This window comes from Limanda limanda, chromosome 5 (genome assembly GCF_963576545.1).
Source record: "Limanda limanda chromosome 5, fLimLim1.1, whole genome shotgun sequence".
Classification (NCBI taxonomy): Eukaryota; Metazoa; Chordata; class Actinopteri; order Pleuronectiformes; family Pleuronectidae; genus Limanda; species Limanda limanda.
In genome coordinates this window covers 9379939-9403759 of record NC_083640.1, presented here as the reverse complement: position 1 = coordinate 9403759, position 23821 = coordinate 9379939, and the positions used below count along the sequence as shown (strand labels likewise).

Here is a 23821-nt window from a genome sequence, read left to right as displayed (position 1 = left end):
CATATAGTGCACCGCAGCAGCGTGTCAGAGAGCGAAGGAGTCTCCTGTGACCATGTCACTGTTTATTTGTTATCTAATCTGTCCCTCTGTATAGCCATTGATTGAAGCAGCACGGGGGGAAAAGATAGACTAGGTGTAATATTCCAGACAAATTACACAAAGTCCCAGATGTGAGCAGTTCAATCTACACAAGGCACTGCAGTGTTTAGAGTAAGGATTTGTTATGTGTTGACGCTTCATGCAGAAGTCCAAACCTCCGACAGCAAAGAGGCGTTTAAAACCGGACTGAGTCTGCTCTTCCTTAACGCCGTCTGCACACAAATAAACGGTGACGCGGCCTGAGTTTCTGTAAAATGGAGAAAGAATGAGACATACAGGGACAGAGAGGAGAAAAATCAGATGAAAGGAGGAGAAAAGCAAATGTGGGGAGGGTGGAGGAGAGGAAAAGACAGGAAGCTGAGGTGATGTGGAAAGGAGAAATGGAGCATGGGGCAGTGAGGAAAGAGAGAGAGAGAGAGAGAGAGAGAGAGAGAGAGAGAGAGGAGGCGGCAGAGAAGCAGAGCAGTAGTCGATATAACGGCAGTCATTCATCTCTCTGACAGGCTTCCAAATGCTCCACTGGGGGAGACACAACGCTGCGTCACCTCCAATGCAGCACATGCACAGCTCTGCATCTACATGTGCACACACACACACACACACACACACACACACACACACACACACACACACACACAGGAGGAAATACATGTTTATGATCCCAGATTTCGCTTTGCACGCACACTGAGAGCTCCATGTCGGGGGTCAATGGTATGTTGGGGGGACACGGTGAGTCAGTACGTACACCATTACACTACAACCTGTGCAAGCACCAATCATAGCCACAGGCGCCAGACACTCACACACATGCATAAACACACACAAACACACACACACACACACAGGCACATCTGCTGATTTGTTAAAACGTTGTGTATTCGCTGCAACAATCCAATCAAGAGTAATAAATCTCAAGGGCAGTTCACACAAACATAAAATGTGGAAAACCATCTAGTTTTTTTTTTACACAGATACGCTACATTATACAATCCTCTGACAAAATGTGCTCAACGTGTCGTTGCAAACACTGAAACGTTCCAAGACAAACATACACGTGTACAGGACATGACACAATCACATGACATTGGATTACAGGAACACAGATGGGTGTGTGGGAGTGTGTTTGTCTGTGAACGCACACACACCCTTTTTTCCCCCAGCTCCGGTCATGGCCCATTGGCTGATGCCTGCCGTCCATCTCTCATGATTCATGGCAAAGCGAGCGGCTGTAGAGCAGTTCTGAACCACTGGGCCGAGGAGAGTCTGGGTGTCATTAAGGCGCAGCGGGCTGGCCGTGCTGTTAGAGCCGCTGCACCGTGGACAGCTCTGTGCCCGGCGCTCGCACAACAGGCGGCGAGGAGGAAGCAGGTAGTTCTATATGTGGCACTAGGGTTGCAAAATTCCGGGATTATTCAAAGTTGGAAACTTTCCATGGGAATTAACGGGAATATACGCAAATTAAAGGGAATAAACTGGACATTTTTTGGATAATTTATACTAACTGTATTTACCTTGTCATATACAGACATAAATATAAACATTTTGTTTTGTCATAGGCTGATTTGAGCCCTGAGGAATCTTTGGGCACTTGACTATATGCTTCTGCATCTATTTCATTCTTAACATAGGTCTTTGCACAGTATTTGCAAATGTACACAGCCTTTCCTTCTACATTGGATGGGGTGAAATGTCTCCACACATGAGAGAGTGCACGTGGCATTGTTCTGTAGAATAAGATGAGAAAAAAGTTTGTAAAAAGACTATAATGCAATGCCAGAGATATAAATAGTTAGCCAAACAATTGGAATCGTCTGTGAAAATATTTTACAATTGATGGATAAATGAATGGAAATAGGCTAGATGAACAGATGAACAATCCTCAATCAGCATGCTAATATATTTTCCCCAGTAATATCATCGAAACTTACCTGACTAGTCCTTCACTCTACAGCAGGCCTCAATAGACCTGCTGTAGTGTGAAGGATGCTGGGAGATATCTGTGCATGTGATGGAAGAATGCACAGTGGAGGGTTGAAATTCAACGTGCAATGTGTGCTGCATTCCATACATCTTTAAAATAGAGTTTTGAATGATGTTTTTTATTGCTCAGCGTTTCATTTGCGAATTTTTTTTTTTTCTTCGAAATTCCCAAAATTCCCGAGCTTAACTTCCCATGGAATGTTTCCGGAAAGTTTCCGTATCGTGGTTTTACTGCAATATCAACTGCTGAGTGCACTGGGACACTATCTTCTAGTGTGCACAGTGAGCAAGTGTTGCTTTTTATTTAGACGGACAGTGTTCTCCTTCTGGCCCCACCCAGCCTTTCAGCTAAATTAGCCCCTCTAATCATCCCCAAATCCTCCTCCTTAATCAGCAGTGGAGGTTAAAGAAAACAAGGACAAGGGTGCCGAGTCCCGCCCTCTGCCCTCCTCTATTAACATGAGCCCCATGAAAGACGGCGGCGGAGGCACGCGTCCATATCTTAATGACTCCTTAATGATCCTCTGCTCTGCCCGAGTGCTGACAAGCCCTGACAAGCCCTGATCGTGACAAGAGGAACACCCACACTTCACCCTCTTCCTCACCCCTTCCTCATCTCTCAGCCCTCAGCCTCAGAACACCAGCGAGGGTCCGGTCTGGGTACATACGGCCCCAAAAATAGCAGCAAGATAAACAGCCATGATGAAATAGTCTGTGTCACTTTCAGAGAAAAAGGGGCAAAGTTTGAGTAAATTCCTTTCGGCAGATGGAGCGAGAGGAGCAGAGAGAGGATAGATCAACAAAGGCAACGCTAAAAAGAACAGCAGCAGGAGACAGAGCAGAACTGCAGAGCTTATGGAAAAATAAACTTTGTTTGTGTCCTTTTTTACTTTTCCCTGATCGTGATTTCCACTTCAACTTGGGGTTGGGGGAGTCCGCGGCGGAGCCTCTTTCTACATCACACGAGACATAATTACAGAGCGCACCTCTGCCAGCCCGCCTCAGTTTCTCCTCAATACTCAACACCCCAAATTAGGGGTTACCTCCTCCTAGTCAAACCTACTATTTTAAAATGAAAACGTCACAGACAGAGGGGACAGCTGAGCGAGCGTGGAGAGGAAAGACCTAGTTGAACAGCTTTGTTCGAAAATGACAGAGAAGGCCTTTGTTAAAGATGGTTACTGGCAGGCCTTGGATAAAGCCAGGTGTGGAAACTGGGTCAAAAACAAATATCGGAGAAGAGACACAGCTTGAGAGATTAGAAAGTGTATTTATGTTCTATGTGCAGTATATATGGCAGCTGAAACTCTGCTGAGAGTATTTCCAAAGGCAGCAAACTAAAAGAAAAACACTAACTTCACGTCAGGCTATGATCTCACTCGCTTGGACCGCAGTTCCCAGTCCCAGTCGCGGATGACAGAGCGCTTGCTCTTTTAAGCCTTTCCCCAGCCCGGCCTTATTTTCTTTCATGTTATCTTTTTTTCCAGTTCTTTGTCTTTTAAGAGGAGTGTCCTGGACAGATTCACGATGATTCATTACTGTCATATAGTCCGCTGGTCAGTGGCAGGTAATGGGACAACACTGGGCCTGGCTTCTTTGCTGCACTGTGCTGTAAAGAGCCACAGCAGAGATTACTGGAAGATGAAAAGAGATCCCGTACATGGCTGCTTCACTGATATAACAGGACCCAGGTACTGCACTTCCTCTTGATTTATAGAGAACACTCACCTCTGCCTTTTCTCTCTCTCTGCTCCTTCATCACACAGAGGCCTCTTTTCAGCCGGCAGGAGAGACGAGTGGCTGAACTTTTGTTGGAAACCCGTGTTGAGTTACATCTCTACTTAGTAGTAGTTCTTTAATCACTATGAGTATTACAATAACAGACACTGGTACTAAAGGTGCCTAGTAAAACAGTAAAAGTTCTGTTTTAGTTTACAGCTTTGCCATTCACACACGCATTCAAACAGAGTATCTATGTCTGTTCTCTATTATACATCACAGACACACTGCCACGGTGAGTTTGTGGTTCAGTATCTACTCACGACTCACTCCATATGCTGAGCCAATGCCCGGCCCATAGTGACAAATATTCAATTGGTACCTTCAAGGGATCAGGTGATATTCCAGTTTATTACAGTTTAGTGTAGTATTTTCTCTGTGTTTGCCATTAAATGTTCACACTGATATAATGGAGAGTGATGAGATATTATCTTAACCCCCCCCTCGTTAGAGTCTAAAAGTGGATGTTGGAGTGGTGGAAGGACTGAATCCACACCAACACTCACACAGGGCAACAGAGGCATTGACGAGCAAAAGGGAGAGATGGGAAATCTTTGCAGTTTTAACAGACGGACAAATTGGGAGGGAGGGTGTGTGTGAAAGAGGATTAAGGAGAGTGAGGCACGTCACATGATTAGAGCGGTGTGGCTTGAGTTGAACTTGCTCACTTGTGGTCGCTCCATGATGTGATCTTGGGAACATGGTGACAAGATCTCAGCGACCTCCAGTGTGGCAAGAAACATGAGCAATCGAATGATCCTAAAATCTCATCTCTAAACTGGTGATGTAAAATATAAGTTAGATAACACCTGATTTTAGTAGCGCAAATAATCCCAAACAACTGACCTGACTTTTCTTTTTTCAATTTTGCAAATCTTCAGATTCAGAGAGTTTTTCTCTTGTTCACCGCTTACTTTCACTCACATTGTCGTCGATAACTGGCAGGTTGTGTTTGATTGTTTGCATTTGTTTTGATTAGCTCATCCTGAGTTATTTAGATAGATAGATAGATAGATAGATAGATAGATAGATAGATAGATAGATAGATAGATAGATAGATAGATAGATAGATAGATAGATAGATAGATAGATAGATAGATAGATAGATAGATAGATAGATAGATAGATAGATAGATAGATAGATAGATAGATAGATAGATAGATAGATAGATAGATAGATAGATAGATAGATAGATAGATAGATAGATAGATAGATAGATAGATAGATAGATAGATAGATAGATAGATAGATAGATAGATAGATAGATAGATAGATAGATAGATAGATAGATAGATAGATAGATAGATAGATAGATAGATAGATAGATAGATAGATAGATAGATAGATTACTTTATTCATCCCCGAAGGGAAATTAAGTCGTCATAGCAGCCGGTATATTTGAATACAATAAAATACAATACAATAGAATAAAATAAAAAATATTGAGGTAGAAAGAATAATTGGTGGTTCACTGTGGACGCAGAGCCTGCGTCTCACTCAACTAACTCCATGTATCCAATAACCATATCAGAGTTTTCAGTAATGTAATATCAGACAGACCTCTCTGTAACTTTGTCATTTTCCTTGTTTGAAGCTCCAAAATGTTGCAGCGTGACATGTTTGAGTTAATTTGCCATAGATGAGAATGCAAATCCTGCAGTGTGACCATTGCACATGTTCACATCAAGTCAGTGTTTATTTAAAGAGTGTAAGCAGCTTCCATCAGACAATTAACATGATGAGCACAGGCTTATTGGAATAGATAGGCGTGATGTTCTGAAAAGACTGGTTACGCACAGCCTACACGAAAACTCTATGAAGTTCATAGAGTTCAACTAAATGTTCCTGTTATCATCCTCCAACATTTTTTACCCACACAATCAAAACCTAAAGCTCAGCAGAATCAAAAACCCACACCCCACGTCATATCAAAGCCACATGCGCCACCGGCCCATTTCATTGGATCAAACATTTCACTATGGTAATTCTCAGTGGCTGAAGTGCACTTTAATCAAACTTGCTTCAGTTGAAATAATGGCTCAGATTCAGTTCATCGCAGAGGAGACGAATGAACGCTACATCTTCCGTTCGGGTCCGTGTTCTGTCTCCTCCACGCTCAGGGACTGTGGGCAGCTCACTGGATATCCAGTCAGAAAACAACATCCTGCCCGTGGCCTCTAGGAAGTGACCTCAGCTTCAGAGAGGCCAGATAAAAAGTCCACATCAGAAACAAAAACACAGGGCCAAGCGTAATGAGCTCTCCACCAGGCTCTAGTGTGTTCTGAGGGAGACCAGGTGGTGTGACACACATATGACTCTGATTAGGGGGCCTTCAGAGGAACAAGAGGAGAAAGGAGCGGGGGGGTTGAGTAGAGTGCAGGGCCAATTGGGGCAGTTTTGTACATGATGCAATTCTGTGGAGCTCAAGGACTTCAGCTGGGCACTCAGGAGGGGGCTATTTGCCATTTATGCAGTAAGTGTGGGGGGGAGCTGCAGTTTGGGTGTTGTTTTCATTCATGAAGCAAGCCCAGGCCTCGGTGGCTGAACGTGTGGTGCACTGTGGATTACAGCAGCCTGATACTGATATAGTGATACGTCTCTGCGAAGTCTTAAAACGCCATTAAGTGCAGAGAAGCTCATAAAAGTATTGGATCTGGTAGCAGGCGCGCAGTATAAACACCCGCACGCCAACTGGCAGCCTGAGACGTCCAATCAGTCCATTACCGCTGCAGCCAACCTACAGTGGATCAGTCCAAGCCTCAGAGCAGACACTGAGGACCTCGTCTGTGTCCTCTCCGTGTCTCAGCCCATCTCTCTCCCTAACCTCGATACATGACAGAGGTTTTTTGGCACTGGCGTCTGTAGACTCATAATCATACCTCTGCTCAAACTGGGGGGGGGGAGGGAGAGATGTCAGCGGGACCTCCGGCCTCATTCTTCAAGCGTCGGTTTCATCCCCGGGCACATTGTGTTTTGGCGTTTGACTCGCTCGTTTGAATGTCTCCCGGTATCAGGCAACACAAACAGGCAGTACCGTCGGGCCTGCCGGGGAAGGATAAGGAACGAAGGGGAAATGGCGACCATTCTTCTCCGCGTGTGACGGGAATTGTGTTCGGAACAAGCACCTGTCAGCCGCCAAGCCCCCCCCCCTTCCCTTCTCCTCCTCCCTCCAACAATGACCACAGAGGTTGAGAGGGAAAGCAGGAGACAGAGCGAGGGAGAGAAAGAGGGCACACCAAACAATGCAGAGGAGTAGATCAATCTGTCTGAATCGTCTCTGCCTCTCCTTCAACTTTCTCCCTCCAACTCTTCTTTACTCTCTCTTGTCCATATTCACTTCCTCTCTGTAAACAGCGCCCATAACAGGCGTAGGTAGCACAGCCTCAGACTTACTGAAATATGAACCGAATAAACATCTGCATGAAATCTACATAAACGGTTTGCATTGATAATAAGGCGATGCAGCTGCCGACGCCGTCCCCTTGGCCTCTCCTTCACCTGCCTCTCTCTCTCTCTCTCTCCTCCCCATCACCTTCATCTGTTCCCCACACTGCCTACACCTATTTCCTTTTTGTTTGGGACAGACAAAGAGCAGCAGCGTCTCAGTGTCCTTCACACTCCTCCTTCAGATACCCTCTGAATAGCCACAACTGAAGAACGCTGGCCACAGCACAATCCCACACCTACAACAAGATACTCAGAGACAAAAAGAAAACTTTGTAACCTCAATTCCCCTTCCTCCGCAATGACAGCTAGCGTGCCCTCTCCGATTTAAGCCCGGTGTAACCCAGCTTTCAACCGCAGCAGGTGTGTGTGCTCCTTACCTCTCTGTCCTTCAGCTTCATGGCCAGAACCAGCTGGTTGCGATGGTTGGTCAGCGCTTCACGGTAGTTTCCCTTGGAGAAGAATGCCGAGCCCAGATTTCCATGAGCGCGGCATTCCCCTGTTTGGTCACCTGGAGAGGGGGAAAACCCAAAACAGAGCATTAACAGAGCAGCCTACGTGATGACAAAGCAGCTGGTGTTTATTTCACATCATCCCACCACCACCATGGGTTAAACTGTGATGTGATGAACCACATCTACGCCACCGCAATGCCACTGCACCCTTAAAAGGGAAAGTGGCCGTTGTGTGCTCTCCACAGTAGAGCGGCTTCCCTGACAGCTGGTGGGGGTGATCTCAGTGCTCCACAGGGTGAGAGGGGAAAGCCTTATTATTTCTGCCTGACAGAGAGGCCCCACAGACAGGGCCAGAGTAAAGCGCCAGTGCTCTACCTGAGAACCAGAGCTCCTTATCTCCAGCTGCTTTGCCCAGTCATGTGTCAAACTGTGTGGGGGTGAGAGGAATGGAGCCAGTCAGTGCTGCTCTCCGTTTTTGTATTTTCTTTCATTTAGTGTCTTTTAAACCTCTTTCCCTCTTCCTATAACTCCCAACTCTAACATCTAGTGTTCAGCTAGGAAATTGATGCATTTTAAATTTCTTACATACACAATTTTACACTGTATATGTTGTTTAAATTATACATATTACTTTTCTCTTTTTTATAGTTCCTTGCTTTTAAATATTTTTTAATGTATTTATTTGTTGTAACATGGTAAATTTCCCAATAGTATCTTATCATATCTTAATTTCACAGAATTTTTTGTGATTTTCTTGCATTTTTAAATCACCTTATAGTTTGATGCAAGATGCCTAAAACAGGGAAACACAAAGAAACAAAGGAATGATTAGTGAATTACTGATTAAAAGTGTATTTCCCCTATGCTACATGGTTACACTAGCATTTATAATCTGCACTGTTATTCTGCTCTCTCTGTGATACACAAGAACAAGACTAAGCATCTGCAGCCTTGCTGGCAGCTCAGATGAAGCAGTGCTTTGACCTAAATGCGAGCGATAGCGTGGCCAAAATGATCCTGCAAACATGCTGATGATTAGCTGATGTAATGGTTACGATATTATTACCTCCAACAAGGAGGTTATGTTTTCTGTTCCCTGACTGTTTGTTTGTTTGTTGTTTTTTTTGCTTGTTTGTTTGTCAGCAGGATTATGCAAATTTTAATGAATTCCGTGAAAAATCCAATGGATTTCCATGAAACTCACTGAAAGAATAGGACATGGACCGGGAAGGATGTCCTTCGATTTTGGTGAGGATCAAGGATTCTCTTTCTTTAACATGCTGCTTTTTTTTTTTACATTTAAATTCATTGATCTTTGCGTAAAAAAATCAGGCTTAAATTGAAGAGGACTGTTGGACCTTAGCGGTGGTTTCCCTCTACTGAGTGCCGTTCTATCTGCCCTGGTTTAGTGTGGTAGCATTCTAATTTTGAGAAGTAGCAAACCAAAAGTCTAGATGATAATAATGTCATTACTTAAGTGATGAAGAACCTGACAAATTGAGATTTGTCTGAAGGGTTCTAAAAAGTACATGCATGTGGATTTATCTTGTGATTTGTTTATCTCTGTTTTATCTTATTCAAAATGACGTATCTTTTCCCCCTTTAAATCTTTGTTGGACAAAATTAGTAACGTCAACATGACACATTTGGCTCTAGGACACAAAGTAAATGACTAGGTAAATAATGATTATTTCCTCTCCACCAGGTAGTTCCGACCTCTTACCTAAGGTCTTGGACACCTCTAAGTCCTGCTGCATGTAGCCGGTGCTCTTCTCCGTGCTGCCCAGGGACCAGTGGGCGCTGCTGAGGGCAGAGAAGACGGAGCCGCGGAGCTTGAGGCTGCACGTGCCGATCTTCAAAGCCGCTTCCAGCACCACAACAGAAGCCGTGTGGTGGCTCGCTGTCAGCAGCTCCTGGCCAATCACAGACACCACCACAAAGGGACTCTTGTCCAGCTTCATCTTTTGCAGCTGCTGATAGGTGGGCTCGAGAGACTCTGCGAAGAAGGGACATGAGCAAAACCGAGATTAAAAAAACAGATTCCAAAATACGATAAAACATGAACATGTGCTGACACGGCAACTGACAACAATATCTGACGTTGATTGCGGGCACAGTGTTAGGTGTTTACCAACCCTGACAAATATGACTGCTGTCTGAATTTAGATTCCACTTCTCTCCAGTAATGGGTGTGTTTTGTCTGCCTGGATAAGCATAGCCTGTAGCCTGGCTGAGTGAAGCATTTCACTGACAATAACTCAACATAGAAGCCATTTTTCTCTCCCATCCGCTCCGAACAGGGTAATCTCAGGCAATTTTCAACAGCGCTGCATAAAAACGGCACAAGTTTAGACCATTGTGGGCAACTGTCATCGCAAACCGCAGAGCGAGATTACATTTCTGCCTTTCGCTCGGTGTCAGCTGATACGGTTGTTTGGGGGAACAGAGGAGGCTGAGTGGGTTTTGAGACAGACTTTAAAGAAAGAGCGACGGGGAAACTAATGCAGCTAATGCACAACAGTAGCAGCGGCAGAGGAATGCAGAGTGAAGGAGAGACACAAGGTGACCTTTGAAGAGGCTGAAAACGCACACAATGACATAAATCAATGGCGGGCCGCGGCGGGACTCGGGATCCACAACCCCACCAGATTACAAAGCCCTCTGGCAGACGCCGGCAACGAACAACAGGAAGGGAAGGCGAGAAAGGCACGCCCAAGTGTCCACGTGTGTGTGTGTGTGTGTGTTTTCATGCATTTGTGTGTGTCACTTCATATTTGTATTCATGTATAGGGTGTATCAAGGGGATGCTTAATTGTCATGGCCCTCCATTTGCAAATGCTTTCTTGCAGACCTGGTGCTAATTAGGTCAAAGCTCTTTACAGAAGACTACATTGTATTACTGTGCCTGCACGAACCTTCTGTGTGTGAGTGAAGTAACTTTCATTTGTGTAGACAAACATTTAGCAGCAACAAGTGCACAGTCAAAATATCTATAACAGTTCTTCGAAAACACACACACACACACACACACACACACACACACACACACACACACACACACACACACACACACACACACACACACACACAATATGAGCTGCTTCCACACATAAGCACTCAACAGCATAACTGATGATGCTCTTTCAAGAGCATCGCTTGTGTTCCAGCACTTGGCAGAATGTCGTGCTTACAGAGACAGCGTGTGCATATAATATCCATTCATAGCTTGTAATAGCCTTCAAAGTGACACGGAGAGCTGAGTCGTAAATCAAACACAGAGAATGCGTTTTTAAAAAGGTGTCATAGCTGCTGCATTCATAAGAAGGTAGTTATGACAACATCTCAGTGTGTTGTTTTACATGCACGCACACACACACACACACAGTCAAATGCTGAAGCTAGTGTTTACTGGGCCTTGTATCAAGATATAAAACAAGACTTACAACCTTGTACCTCATTGACGTGCACACAGCTAATAGAGAGTCATAACAGAGATAATTTTCTACGCTTTGTTTTGTAAGAGAAAATAAATATATGTACCTGTAACGTACCACACAGTAATCATGCTAATTAATATTAGTATAATTTCAAGGACTCAAATTAACACCACCATTTCAACCTTTTACCTGTATTATGTTTGGTATTTGTGTCTATGACAGGATACATACTACAGCTTGTAATATTATCTGTTGACATTAAAAATGTAAAATCTTATCCTTTAACAGAAAATGTGACAACAAATTGATCCCATGTCAGGGTAACAGCTTAGCAGAGTTTAACAGTAGAGCCTGACCAATGCTGAATTGTGTTGGCTGCTGCCAATTCCAACATTGGGGAGTAGAAACATTTATAAATACCCTGCATTATATATTCTGTGGTTTTAATATTGGCACATATTTGCAAACATGAATGCTGATATCCATCTGTCTGTGAAAGGCTCTTATTATTGATGATCTGGTACTGATACCAACAAATGCCAGGGCGGGCAACAGCAAACTCTAGTTTCACCCACAAAAAAATTAGATTTTCTTTTCCTGGAAATCCCTTCGTCACTGTGTGCTTGTGTACTTTTTCAGTAACGACTGCCACACTAGATAATAAATCAACTTTTGTGGCATTCCTTCTCTCTATTAAATTCGTTTTTCAAAGGGTTTAACCTGAGCCAGACCATACAACAATGAGAGCAATCATCACCTCCATAAAGGGTTAGTAGCATACAGATGTAAATATGCGTTGTTTAAATTGTTATTTTTTTAAATGCACCGGTAACAGATCAGTACTCTGTATCGGCTGTTTCACAAAGTCAAGGGATTTCTATCGGTATCAGGAAGAGAAAATGCTATCAGAACATCTCTAGCTCATATTGGTCCGGCTCTGTTAAACAAAATCACTTTGCTCAAAGGCGCCTCAGCAGGACAGATGCCATTAAACACAAGGTCCAGACCCTGCAGTTAAAGGACAATCTTTTCAACTGCAAATGATCAAGCCTGGGTCAATAACTGCGACGCTGTGAAACCATCTCCTCTATGGTTTATCTGCACAGATCTGCCAGTGAAAACCCTTTTCAGCATATGTGGGAAACAATTCAGTAATTAACAGCTAAACGACCCTTTGCACTCTCTCTGGCCCCGAGCAGATGAACGGGAGACAGAGCTGGAGCGGGATGAATGGTAAGAATATTACCCGTGTGAATACATCCATACTAAAACACAGCTTCCAATATATGAAAACTGTGAGAGGCAGATTTCCCACAGCGCAGTCTATGACACAGATGGAGAATGCTGATATCGGAGGAAAAACTGCTGCCAGCGTGATCGGAGGTGGCAGACGGAGAGACACAGATACAGTACGGAGAGGGAGGGGAGGCCAGGCGGGTTTCCAGTTTGTTGTTGGGAATACAGTGTGAGTCACAAGAGAGAGCACAACATCTGTGTGCATCTGCACTAACGAGAACCAACCTTGATCTATACTAGGAGCAGCGTGTGTGTGTTGTGTGTGTGTGTGTGTGTCTGAAAGAAATGGTTGAGTTTTATATAACAGAGTAGGATTTGGGGAATTATATAATATGAAAGTTACTTTGCAAACAAGCTTTGATGGAGTCACAACACACTCAGTCCTTGAAGACATATGCCGTGATATTGTTCTCTCAGGTTCATTATTTGTCTTCCTGTATCCTGATTTGTTTATCCGCCGGTTTTGGTAGGAACGCAATCAGCTGGATCGCTTTGCTCTCAGGCAAAAAATAGACACAAAGGTGCTCTGGGACGAGTGAGAACATCACAGTGTGTCGAGATGTTTGGTGGCATGATAAATGAGTGAGATAAGCGAACACTGCAATCACAGCTTGATCAAATGGGCTCTTTCTTGGCAACATGGCAGCAACATTGAGTTTATTCACAGAAGGGAACAACGTGTTGTTTACAGACCTGCTATAAGAGATTTAAGTGTAATTACAAAGGGATTACAGGTTTTCGATGTAATTACAATGTCTTAACAAACCCAAAGCAATCAGGTGAAAAACCCCTTTAAGTAGAGTTGTATGATGTATCTGTGGGTTTGCAATATTTTAGCTTCAAAGTAAAGAGCCACTTGTCCAAGTTGATGGAATAAGTCTTGTTGGGCGTTGCTTAACTCCAATAAAATTAGTGGGAGAGCTTCTCAAAGCGCTGGATCCTGGCACGAGTGTGGTGGGATGAACAAGGATGTCAGGAATGTGACTCGCTTTCGCAATGAAGGAGAGAAAGCAATGCTCACCTACCTTTTACTTATCAGGGGACTTTGGCTGAGTAACACTGATTATCCTCCCCTGTTTGCCGGCGTAACATTGATTATCGTCCCCCTGTGCCAGGAGCCCTCAGAGAGGATCATTGCTCTTAATCCTTTGACCTAGCTACCTCTCCTCAACACACCTTGGATTAGGTTCTCTGATGGCTGCATGGCACAGTGGGAAACAGGGTAAACAATTAGGAGATTAAATGGCTCGGGCTAAATGTTGGGTCTTCCCCTGCTCAGAGGACCCATTCTGGTCCATAATGCACGGGCCTGGGCTCACACCCAAACCCTTTTCTTGTCTTGGTTCCAGTGACAGGCTTATATACTCTGTGGTGCTCAGATGGGCTCTCCATTCTTTTTTCTCTTTTCATAACTCGTTTCCCCCCCCCCTTCTGCATTTTAGCGAGAATGTTCAGAGGAGCCCTGTATTCAATCAAAGAAAAAACAGATTCCTGACAGAACAAAGCCCTTCAGAGCTGCTGATCTCATTGTACAGTTCAGTAAATTTTGAATTATAAAACAAGGGCACATTGATTCACAGGCGCAGTTTTCAGCACGGTTTGGATTGGAAGACGACAAAGTAAGACAGCAGGGTGACTCAGTCTGCGCCGGCAGTCGGTGCCAGCCACATCTGAGGCATATTAAATCCTCCGCAGTGGTCATCTGAAGTGAAATTACTGCCAGGTTTGTTTTGAGGCTCATTAAGCTGGCCCATGCTGACTACTCATGGACAATCAGGTCAACGCAGTTGGCTGACACAACAGACGATAATGCATTACAGAAAAAAAGAAAAAACATTTTAGCAACAATCCTGGCTTGAATGTGCCACTTATAAATCCACTCAGCTGTAGGAGAAAGGCTTACACAGGGGGGGGGCAGACAGACAATGGCATTAGTGTTGGATGCTCATTAAGATAACGGCCTATCTGTGCGTGTGATCGGCCCGACTGACAATAAGATATGCTGAAGCCACAGGCATCAGGCCTCAGAGTCCGGAGGTAAGTGCTTGACACCAGCAGAGTCAGTCACAGAGACAGAAAGAAGGACTGATGGAGAGAATGGACCGCCTGGCCACCGGGTGAAGAAAAAAAATAAAGTGACAGGTAAAGTCACCCCGACACGCTTATTGACTGACTGAGTGTGAGGATTATCTATGTAACAGGCTTTTAGGTAGCTGGAGGAGAAAACATGTGGAGATGGTGCAGCAGAGAGACAGAGACACCCACACGCATGAAGACGCTGTCAACACAAACACAGTAAAAACTCAGTTTGGTATTTCAACCCCCAGCTGCTTGTTCTCTAAACATGGAGGCTTTAAAATTGTGTTTTGATTTGCAACTGCAATTTTGAAAAAATCCATTTAAAGACGTCACATTTCCACAAACAAATGCTTCTTTCCTGGTCATTCATCTATAAACATAATTTTTCTCTTCAGGGATTCTACATATGGAGCGACAGAGACTTTTTATATAAACACAAAACATTATTCTTGGAAAACTGGTTTACATGTGGAATATCTGTGGTTATCCAGCTCTTTTATTCCAGCAATCATTGATATCATAATCTGGATTCCTACTATACTAAAGAATATGCTTGAGTCTTTAACAAAGTCTCTTCAATGCTCCTTAGAAACTCTGTAGTCTCTGATTTGATGTTATTATGCTAGTGTTGTTATCAGTGGAACCTATTTTGCCAAAAAATTGAATTTGTATGTCTGTTAGAGAGCAGAACTTATTGATTTCACGTTTTGTTCCAATAATGTAAAAAACTTTAGATCCTGAGTTTGCTCATCCATGTCGACCATGGATCTGTTGGACTGATGCTCCTTTTTCTTCAAGCACACCGATGGGAAGCCTGTGTACAGCTGAGGAAGGTGCTAGAGCATGAACCCCGTTAAAGTAACCGCCCGTAAGGGACACTCAAAGACATAAAGCTAACACACCCACAATGAGGGCGGGTATGAGAGCGAGCGCAGGGATTTTAGTGAGAGCAAAAACCTGAACGTGAAATCAAAGAGTCCTGCTCCCAAACTGAGAAACCAGGCTCTGGAATTTAGAAACAAATTGATTCAAATATATATACATAAAATGTGAAATACATGTTTTAAAAAAAATACTCTTTCCAAATGCTGTTTCTAATTGGAATAACCTGATAGAAGATGTGGAAGCCTGGTGCCTACCTTCCAAATACCTTGTTATAAGGAAATTTCTTTCAACGTGGTTCAATGATTTTATCCCCTGTTTTTGTAATATATAAAAGGACATTGATGTGAAATTCTCTTTCTGTCATCTGACTCTATAAAGGATACTCTATTTGTTTTGGTCTTGTCCCCACTATAGTTTACAATATATTTGTACATTTACTTCCATATAGCCTCTGAATTCTTTGTCTTTTCCTTACTTTCCAACCTAACCAAAGCAATACCATATAATGAATCTGATTGTGTTACTTTCTAAATCCCATATTAACATGAACTTGTATGGCATTTACCCCTGGATGTATGTCCTATGGTTATGGGTTGTGTGAGTGTTATGAACATGTATTATGTATTATTGAATGTTCAATTTATTAATAAAATAAATAATTAACTAAAATAAAACATTCAGCGGCTGAGTTTCTTACCTCGTAGTGGCGACTTCATGGCGGCTTCGATCATGCCCACCAGGAGCTGTAGGCTCTTGGGGTCTTGGGCCAGCCCGGAGGCGAAGGCGGCCAGAGCGTCGGCATGGCGACCAAGGTACTGAAGGGCAACACCCTGTCGGAAGTATGCCTGTGGAGAGAGAGAGGTACAAGAGAGTTAAAGAGTCATCCTGGCTCCAGTGTAGCGCCACAGCATGGGGCTTTATACAAACACATTACCAGACACACTCATTTCACGCCATTTGCATTTTTTCCACATGAGTAGTTTTCGGAACATGGCACCTCTCTCCTTTGTATTCCCATAATAGCGTGATCACTGGCTTTTTTGTTCTTGTTAATTGGATTGTAAGTTTTACATAAATGCACATGTTACACTCTGGCTGGCTGCTTCCTCAGGAGCAACTATTGTTTTTCTATTCAATATATTATTATTTCGGTTTGCTGCACACAAGTATAGTGCTTGGGTTTCTCTTCGGCTGTGTACGATGGAAAAAAGTTAAGAGGAAGAAAAAGGGAATGAGAGAGAGATAGTCAAGTCTGTCTGTAGCCCAATAAAAGAACATCCATAAATACTTCAGATTGTGCTTTCCTTTAGTCGGGGCACGGTGGTAGAATGATAACACGACCGGTCGGGTTCTGGTTTTGCCGTAGTTTTACATCTGATGTGCACTGGTGTCATGTTTTGTATAGGTGAACGGCTCTTCAGGCAGGCAAACACGAAACACATTTGACATCCAGTCATTTATTCACAGAGGAGAGTAAGTCACATTGTTGCTAGTAAAAAATAATTCAGTACAAGTGAGACATAAACTGCATGCGGCTGCTGACACACTGCCTCTTTCTGTGGGAGACCCAAATGTTTTGGAGCATTCGTCAGATTGAAAGCTAAAACAGACGCTGTCCCTAGGATCCAAAGCTCCCTCAATAACAATGTCCTTTTTTCTCTTCTTCTTCAACATGTCTGCTTGGATACACCAGAAGAAGAAAAAAAGGTTTCAACCAGGCAAGTTTGTGACTCAATATGTTTTTGTCTTAGGCCTGATCAGACGATAATCTGCTGTGAGTGGTTAAAACCTGACTCCGGTCCAGTCTAACAGCAGCAACAAAGAAAGATGGAACTAGATCCGGCTCATTGTCCTCGATCCAAAAACACTAAATCCAAAACAAGAGAAAGCAAACTGCGTCTTAGAATAGTCCTAGCTGTGTTTGTGTGTCAGAAACGCACAATTACAGGAGCGAGGCGTGGGTGAAAATGAGGGATCAGCATTGTGTGAGGCTTAGAAACGACAGACTGTCTGTGGAGTTCAGAGTCCTGACCCCACTGTTTTGTGTGGCTGTGCATGTGTGTGTGGTTGTGTGTGTGGGAGGGGGGAAGCAGAAGTCCGTCTGGCCACCTCCTCACACTCACAAGTTCCAAAAGTGACACAAGGGCCAATTTGCCATTAGTATCTAAGAGGCCTTTTCATTCTCTGTTAGCACGGCGAGGAAGTGAGAGGGGCGGGAAGGATTAAGGAAAATGAGACATGACATCGAATTTATAGAGACCCGTAATTAATTTTGCTTCCGTCCGAAGCTCCCTGCTGACTACCAATCTCTCCAGACCTGCTGCCCCCCCCTCAACATCTCTACCTCCCATCGCTTGCATCACAACTTCATTGAAAATGACGAGGACAGAGATTAGATTCAAGGCATTAACCTTTGTTCTAACACTGTTATGATATAAGGGGAGTGCAGGCCCGGGTATCCGCTCAATATTAATTGCATCTAGTGGCGGTGGAGTATGAGCGGGATGCACTGGCGGGAGCGGAGAGGCCCACAAACGTTTCGCCCAAGGGAACAAAAGACATTTAAAAGCATTTCTGCCTTTGATTAGATTTAGCCTACAATATGACTGCTCTCCCAGAGGTCTTTCTTTCAATGCCTTGAGCAGCGTGCCCTGACTGAGATGACCAGGCTGAGAGAACAGATGAATAAAATAAAGCTCCCCTCAAAGCAAAAAATTTGAATCTTCTTTAATCCTTTTATTTCACCCTCTCCATTCCTACACACATCTGAAAGAGGAGACAGTGCAGCGAGTGCATTAAAATACACATGCTTGAGAATAAATGCATAAAAAGAAAGCGCCAAGGCGAAAACTGACTGGAGCGATGTGCCGTAGAACATAATACGTTTTTTTCCCCTCCATTATTCTCCCACTGCCTTCAGAACACATCATATGTGGCTGCACACAGAAATACACACACAATAAAACCACAGCTTTTGCATAATCCAACAAGTCAATTCAACCAGCTGCACATAGCACAGAGGGTTCACTAGCATTTACATAACATTAGTTGAATCCTAAATCAGCACAACACTGAGAGTGACGGGCTCCAGATAAACTGAGGCTGACATATATAGGTAAAAGCCTGTATAGCACCGAATGCATGCGTACGACACCGGTCGGTTGGCTATGCTACTGGCGAAGATTTTGCCACTCCAAAAAAATGTGTTTTAAAATTCACACTTAACAGGATCTTCTCTAAAAACACAGCAGCATCTGTTAAGAGCTGCTGCTACAGTGATTAGCACCGCCTCCAGTCACAGAGAGGGAGAGAGAGAGAAATGAGAGAGGTATAGTAAAGGGGTGAAGAGAAGGCTCCTCGGATTAACTCTGCCCCGTCACCGGTAATAGATAAACAACTTGTGTGGTACAAGTCAGAACTTGATCTTTCAGCCCAAAACTATCTCCACAAACAGGATGCGTATGGGAGAATAACAAATCCAAAGGCGAAATTCTCACACAACACAGGTCCTTCTGATTTGCGATGCATCTGTTAGGCATCTTGTTCAACATGACATCCACAAACCAAAGTTTCCAATGACGTGTTTTGCCTTAAAATTCTATCCGGGCTTAATTATTGAAACTTCCAGCATCTTCGCTCTCCCATCTGTTTAATGCAGCAATGTGCTGATGCCACAGAAGAGCAGATCGTGTGGGACGGTGTGTCGTTCTCACCCGTGGGTAAATTCTGGCGGTACACATGATGCGCATGCGTGTAAGCACATGCGTGTGTTAATGTGTGTCTGTGTGTGTGCGTGTGTGTGAGAGTAAAACAGAGAGGCTTGAAGAGTCGTACGATTAAGAGAGAGGATAAAAGCTTCTCTTGTTTCTCGAACATTTTAATATTTCATGAATGCTTGTTTGATGTTGCTTTAAATATTCATGTTTTTATGCTTAGGAGGAAGAGGGAAATGATGCAAAAAAAAAGTTATTCACTCCGGTTCACTACACACTGTGGGGACCCGACATTCTCTGCGCACATATGCACCAACAAGCTCATGCAAACCGCATTTGCTCTCTTTCTCTCTAACGAGACACTTACAATGAAACATGGACAATTTCCTCCCAGTGACAGCTCTGTTGTTCACAATAAGAGCCGCAGTCGGAGCAGCTGAACAGAAAGTTGACAAGATTAAGACTGGGAGTTTGGAGGCTGCTTTCCTATTAGCAGATTAATGCCTCAGCATATGTCCTTGCCCCCTCTGCAGTGCACTGTAGCCCCAGGGGTGTCCTAAGCCCCTGGGAGCATGTCTGTGTTTGCACTTGTCTATCCGTGTTTGAGATCTGGGTCTAACAGGCTTAAAGGAGGGATTCGCTCAAAGTATTTTTCAAGTAGATGTGCTGTAACACCTAATGGAGATGAGGAACGGGGGGGTATGGTTCAGCATATGGCGATGCGTCGGTTGTATCTCAATGCCTGTTGTGTCTGGCAAGGAAAAACAACTGACTGAAAATGGTTCCTAATCTAGCTTCACTAAAGAGAAAGAAAATAACACGGTCTCCCACAGAGTAAACATGTCTGGTCAACAAGTTGCTGCACATTTCCATCTAACTTAATTTCCCCGAGCTCCACCATCAGATCTATGTAGCACTTCCAAGATTAAATGCCTGCTAGATAATGTGTTGTGCGTTTGTTTACCTGATGCTTGGATCTGTCATTTTCAGCGAGAAATCAAATTGCCAAGGTAATTTGTAAATGCTTTGTATCAAGGGCACTGGAGCTGGAAACCCGCCCATGTAGTCAGGTTGTTTACAGACAGTTGAGGCTGTTTTCTGCCACACGTTCGGAGCTGTAGAATCCCAACCACGATGATGTCTCTCTAAACAGACGACACTACTCCTCCTCGCCCTCAACGCAGGCGGCCTGTCATCGAACCGAGCGCTCCAGCTTTGCTCCGGGAGCCCAAAGCCTTGTGCGGCTTGCTGTGCCCTGAACGGTGATCAGCAATAATAGAGATGCTCTCGAATGTGGAAATCAATAGAAGCAGTGTAAGCTCCATTAAGGCCGAGCCACACCTTTCACTGTAATAGTGTGTTTAGGATAAGCCTTCTGCAGATGGTTTCTGATCGCCCACTGGGCAGTCGGTTCCCGGCACCAGGACTCTGAACAGAGTCCCGCTGGCCACATAATGGAACCCAAATCAGACCATCACGCAGGGACAGCAGGCTGCAAATTCAATGCACACACACACACACACACACAATACAAACTGAAGAAAAATACATCAATAACTACTCAAGAAAACCACCCATCTATTCAGAGCAAACTGGTGTTATTTCAAATCAGCCCTCCACACAGGCCAGGGGTCTGGGCTCAGATTATAACTAATGGTGTGACCTGAACAAAGGGATCGCTGCTTCTCTTCCCTCTGTTTCTTGTGTCTTTAACCATAGTTGTTGTTGCCTGGTTTCCAGTGTGACCCAGAAATGTCATGTGTTGACCAGGGTTTAAGACATGTGCCTCAGCCGTCACTTGCACGTCTCTGCCACTACACTCTCAAGGTGACACACACACACACATGATTCTCAGGGTACAACAAAATGTCAGCTGCTTAATTTAATATCCAGGGATAACTGTCGGCCATGACAAATTAGCTCGGGAGTACAGCTGAAGAAAAAAAAATACTGAATCAAATGATTGCAGCTTTGGGCCTTCTGCCCTTCAACTTGACAAGCTGGAAGCCACGGAACAGCACAATGGAGAACTCTTTAATTAAATCTATTTCTGAAGCCTAACCTGTGAGTTTCACTTCATCTTCCTGCATCTGCCTGCAGGTACGGATCTCTTTCCCCGAGGACCCGAGAGGTCTGAGGTCACTTCTCACAGGGGGCGGCAGTGGGGACATTACAGCCGTCGCGTTGGGCCAAACATAGACCTCTGGCCCCGGGGTCACCGGGACAGAATCATGACACAGCTGCCTGTCTATTACACTCTCCCCAATCTAATAAGACCAAACCCTAAACCAGCAAATAACCCTGACCTACATCGATCAACTGTGTGTCCATCTGTGTGTGTGTGTGTGTGTGTGTGTGTGTGTGTGTGTGTGTGTTGCGTCAGTAGGGAAAAACAGTGACAGCCTCATTTTTCCTCACAGTGAGAGAGATTTCTGACTTAATCTAGCTAATCGATGAAAAATGTTGCCTTTTCAGGATTTTGTTTTGCCTCGTATGCTTATTTGGAGGCCGTTTTTGAAAGAAGACCACTCAAGTCTACAGTGATTTTATGTTAACAACATAAGCCACATCAAAGGTGCCTGTTAAGCACTTATGCAAGTCAAATTGAGGGAACTTACAATCTGCATGTAGGTAGACGCAGTAAAATATTTATGATGCATTGATGTATTCCTCCCTAAGGGCGTTGTAGACTGTGGTGATTGCTGTTCCATCCAAAGCCCTTAATTAGCCCATTAGATTAGATGCCTTTAATGAGAGCAAATTAAACCGATCATTCTTTGTGGAACCGGCAATTAAAGGGTGAATGTTTCATTATTCAGTGATCGGCGACATTAAAATCCAGGTAAAACCCAGGTTGCAAGGTAGAGGCCTCAGTGTGAAAGACGTAGTTCTCTCTCGTGGCTCTGAGGAATCGATTAGCGAACTCGCATCAAACTGGCAGCCAGCGCAGGACTTCAGATTGGAAAAGGTCATTGTCAGGTATGTGGAATCAATGCTGAGCACTCTGTATTCACTGTGTCTCACATTATCTGGCTGGGGGAGGGTTTAACGTTTTCTAAAAACAATTACCAAAAGACAGAGAGAACCTTCAATGAAGAAGGTCAGGGCTTGTGATCGGGGAAGTGTCATGTGGTGAACATCCATTGTGACAGTCGGTGAAAAAGAAGATCAAACTGATATTGTTCATTTATCCCAAACAGATGAAGCAGCCCAGTAGCGGCAAGCTGTGGGGTTGTGACATGCTGTCACAATACACTGTTTAGAACAGGGAATTCAATTTTCTCTCTGCTACATGAGGATCCAGCAGAAATGACGCTTTTCACAAAAGAAACAGACCAATTGAAAATGATTGACCAGCAAAACTGCAAAATGCTTTAGCTCTTTCCACACATGTTAGAAAACCATGTCACACTCCACTGCTATGATTTATAGCACAATTTGTCACATGGATGCAGATAGCATACTCAGATTCGTATTAGCATCTTAAGAGTGTTGAGATGCGAGGCTGAGAGGGTCAGGATGCTAAACAGATTTCCGTGCCCCTCTCGATTAGATCCTTGGCTCAGCTCTGGCTCAGCGTCGCGCATAAACCCTGCAGCCACAGGGGCTGACTCTCAATTAAATTAGGCATTAATTACTTAAAGGAGCTTTAATCAATCAGGGCCAGATGGTGAACCTGAGAAAGAGAGCAAACTCTAGGCTACAGAAGTGCTTTCCATCCGGACCAGGCCAGAGCTGGCCATAGAAGGCTTTAAATAGAAAATACCTACAAGGCTAAAGCTTTCTGTAACCCCAAAAAAAGGTTATCAAGACAAGAGCTGCGATATCCACTGGATCCTTCTTGGTTTAATTGTCGCAACTGAAGCTCCCAATTATTAAGACCCATGAAATTCAAAATTAAATATTATTTGTAGCCAATGGCAATTGAAGGAGTAGCCCTGACCATATGTGGCCCTGGTGTGTAGCCCCCCTGTGATGGAGGAGGCTACTTGGCCCTGGTCCTGTGTTCTCCTGGCCTGAGGCACCACATCCTTTTCGATCTCCATTTGTACTCCCTTAATTGGCTTTGACAGTGAACTCAAGCATGCCTGAAAAATATACTCTTTTGAGTAAACACCGGCTGAGAGACACATGTTCTCAACATGGGAAACCAAGCATCTCCATTAAGCATTACAATGGGTAGTCACGCCCAACTGACCCCCTCTCAGGACCTTCTCAACACATGACACTCTGAGCTTCACATCTCACATGTTGCTGCCACCTCAAATGACGGAGTGAGCTTCTAATGGGAGGCTGAAGCTGTCCGGGTAAAACATCTTATCCACAAACCATTTTATCTGAAACAAATGAAATTTGTTCATTTTGTCCTTCTCTGACGATTTCCAAGAACCTAAAGCAAGACCACGTCTACCAAGTCATTACCCCATGACACCCTCACACAGTAGGTACAGCTCCTAGTCCGTGTCAACACTTGTGAGTGGTTCATTTGGTTGCGCTAGCCTTATGCAGAAGTTGCTTCATCAGATAAGAGTCAGCAGTCTGCAGGCCGCCTGACAGTGTGGTTTTTCAGAGCTGCCCTGCAACACTTCAAAAGACATACAGTCAGCCTTCATGGACGGCTCTAAGGACGAGCATAGCACGAGCCCTGCTGCT

The 23821-nt window shown here is 44.1% G+C and overlaps 1 protein-coding gene across 1 annotated transcript in view; it reads right to left on the bottom strand.

Moving 5' to 3' along the window:
* The window catches only part of LOC133001247 (tetratricopeptide repeat protein 28-like), a 188466-nt gene that overhangs the window by 57125 nt on the left and 107520 nt on the right, over positions 1-23821 (bottom strand). The window contains exons 3-5 of the mRNA XM_061070773.1: positions 16153-16300; positions 9482-9754; positions 7684-7814 (exon numbers count right to left, since the gene is read on the bottom strand). Of these exons, the coding sequence (XP_060926756.1) occupies positions 7684-7814; positions 9482-9754; positions 16153-16300 (552 nt within the window). The remainder of the gene's footprint in view (positions 1-7683; positions 7815-9481; positions 9755-16152; positions 16301-23821) is intronic.